Source organism: Cicer arietinum, chromosome 4, assembly GCF_000331145.2.
Source record: "Cicer arietinum cultivar CDC Frontier isolate Library 1 chromosome 4, Cicar.CDCFrontier_v2.0, whole genome shotgun sequence".
Classification (NCBI taxonomy): Eukaryota; Viridiplantae; Streptophyta; class Magnoliopsida; order Fabales; family Fabaceae; genus Cicer; species Cicer arietinum.
The window spans coordinates 40,822,205-40,823,821 of NC_021163.2; the positions used below are offsets into that span (position 1 = coordinate 40,822,205).

Genomic DNA, 1,617 nt, shown 5'->3' on the forward strand with positions numbered 1-1,617 from the left:
AGAGGAACTACCCTACCCATGACCTAGAACTAGCAGCAATTGTCTTTGTACTTAAGATGTGGAGACATTATACATATGGATCTAGATTTGAGGTTTTTAGTGACCATAAGAGCCTTAAGTATCTTTTTGACCAGAAGGAGTTGAACATGAGACAACGTAGGTGGATGGAATTTCTTAAAGATTTTGATTTTGAGCTTAACTATCATCCTAGAAAGGCCAATGTAGTGGCTGATGCCTTGAGTATGAAGACTTTGAGTGTGTCCGCTTTAATGGTTAAGCATAGTGAGTTATTGGAACAGTTTAGAGACCTTAGTTTAGTTTGTGAAGTGACACTAGAAAGTATTAAATTGGGAATGTTGAAGGTAACTAGTGGACTATTGGAAGGGATTGAAAAGAATCAGAAATTGGATTTATACGTTTTAGATAAGTTACAGTCGATTGGCCAAGGGAGAGAACCTGATTTTAAAATCGGCGTGGATGGAATTTTGAGATTTAAGGAGAAAATTTGTGTTCCCGATGTAGAGGAGTTAAGAAAGATGATCTTAGAGGAAGGACATAGGAGTTGTCTGAGTATTCACCCTAGAGCCACAAAGATGTATAAGGACCTCAAGAAGATATTTTGGTGGCCCAAAATGAAAAAAGATGTTGCTGAGTTTGTGTATGCTTGTTTGATCTGTCAAAATTCTAAGGTGGAACACCAAAAACCTTCAAGTTTGATGCAACCTTTGAGTATTCCCGAATGGAAGTGGGATAGCATCTCTATGGACTTTTTTGTAGGCTTACCTCGAACTCCAAAAAGGTACGATAGTATTTGGGTTATTGTGGATAGATTAACTAAATCTGGTCATTTTATTCCGATAAACATAACTTATTCTATGGAACGGTTAGCTGAAATATACATAAAGGAAATTGTGAAGTTGCATGGAATCCCATCTAGTATAGTCTCGGACAGAGACCCTAGATTTACCTCTAAGTTTTGGCAAGGTTTACAAAGCGCTTTAGGTACGAATCTTAGGATGAGTTCAGCCTACCACCCACAAACAGATGGTCAGACTGAGCGAACCAATCAGTCCCTAGAAGACTTGTTGAGAGCTTGTGTGATGGAACAAAATGGAAGTTGGGATAGCTTTTTGCCACTTATAGAGTTTACCTATAACAATAGTTTCCACTCTAGCATTGGAATGGCCCCTTTTGAGGCGTTGTATGGGAGAAGATGTAGGACCCCTCTGTGTTGGTTTGAGACGGGTGATAACCTTGTGTTAGGACATGAGATTGTTCAACAAACGACTGATAAAGTAAAAATGATTCACGAAAACATGAGAGCATCTCAGAGTAGGCAAAAGAGTTATTTGGTAAGACGATTTCATTGGTTAAGGTTGTTTGGGGTGGTGCTACAGGTGAAAGTGCTACGTGGGAAGTCGAAAGCCATATGCGCGATTCTTATCCAGAGCTGTTTCCGTCAGGTAAATTTGGAGGACGACATTTTCTTCAACAGGGGGGAGAAATGTAACACCCCAATTTCTCATTACCTTATTTTAAATAGTATAACGATACGATACTATTTTTTTTATATGAGTGTTAATATGTGTTCTAATTTCTTTAGGTGTGTCTGTGTGT

At 38.7% G+C, this 1,617-nt stretch overlaps 1 protein-coding gene across 1 annotated transcript in view; it reads left to right on the forward strand.

Annotated features, from left to right (window-relative positions):
• The window catches only part of LOC140920061 (uncharacterized), a 6,184-nt gene that overhangs the window by 2,534 nt on the left and 2,033 nt on the right, over positions 1 to 1,617 (forward strand). The window contains exons 2-4 of the mRNA XM_073367375.1: positions 212 to 799; positions 1,163 to 1,352; positions 1,398 to 1,463. Of these exons, the coding sequence (XP_073223476.1) occupies positions 212 to 799; positions 1,163 to 1,352; positions 1,398 to 1,463 (844 nt within the window). The remainder of the gene's footprint in view (positions 1 to 211; positions 800 to 1,162; positions 1,353 to 1,397; positions 1,464 to 1,617) is intronic.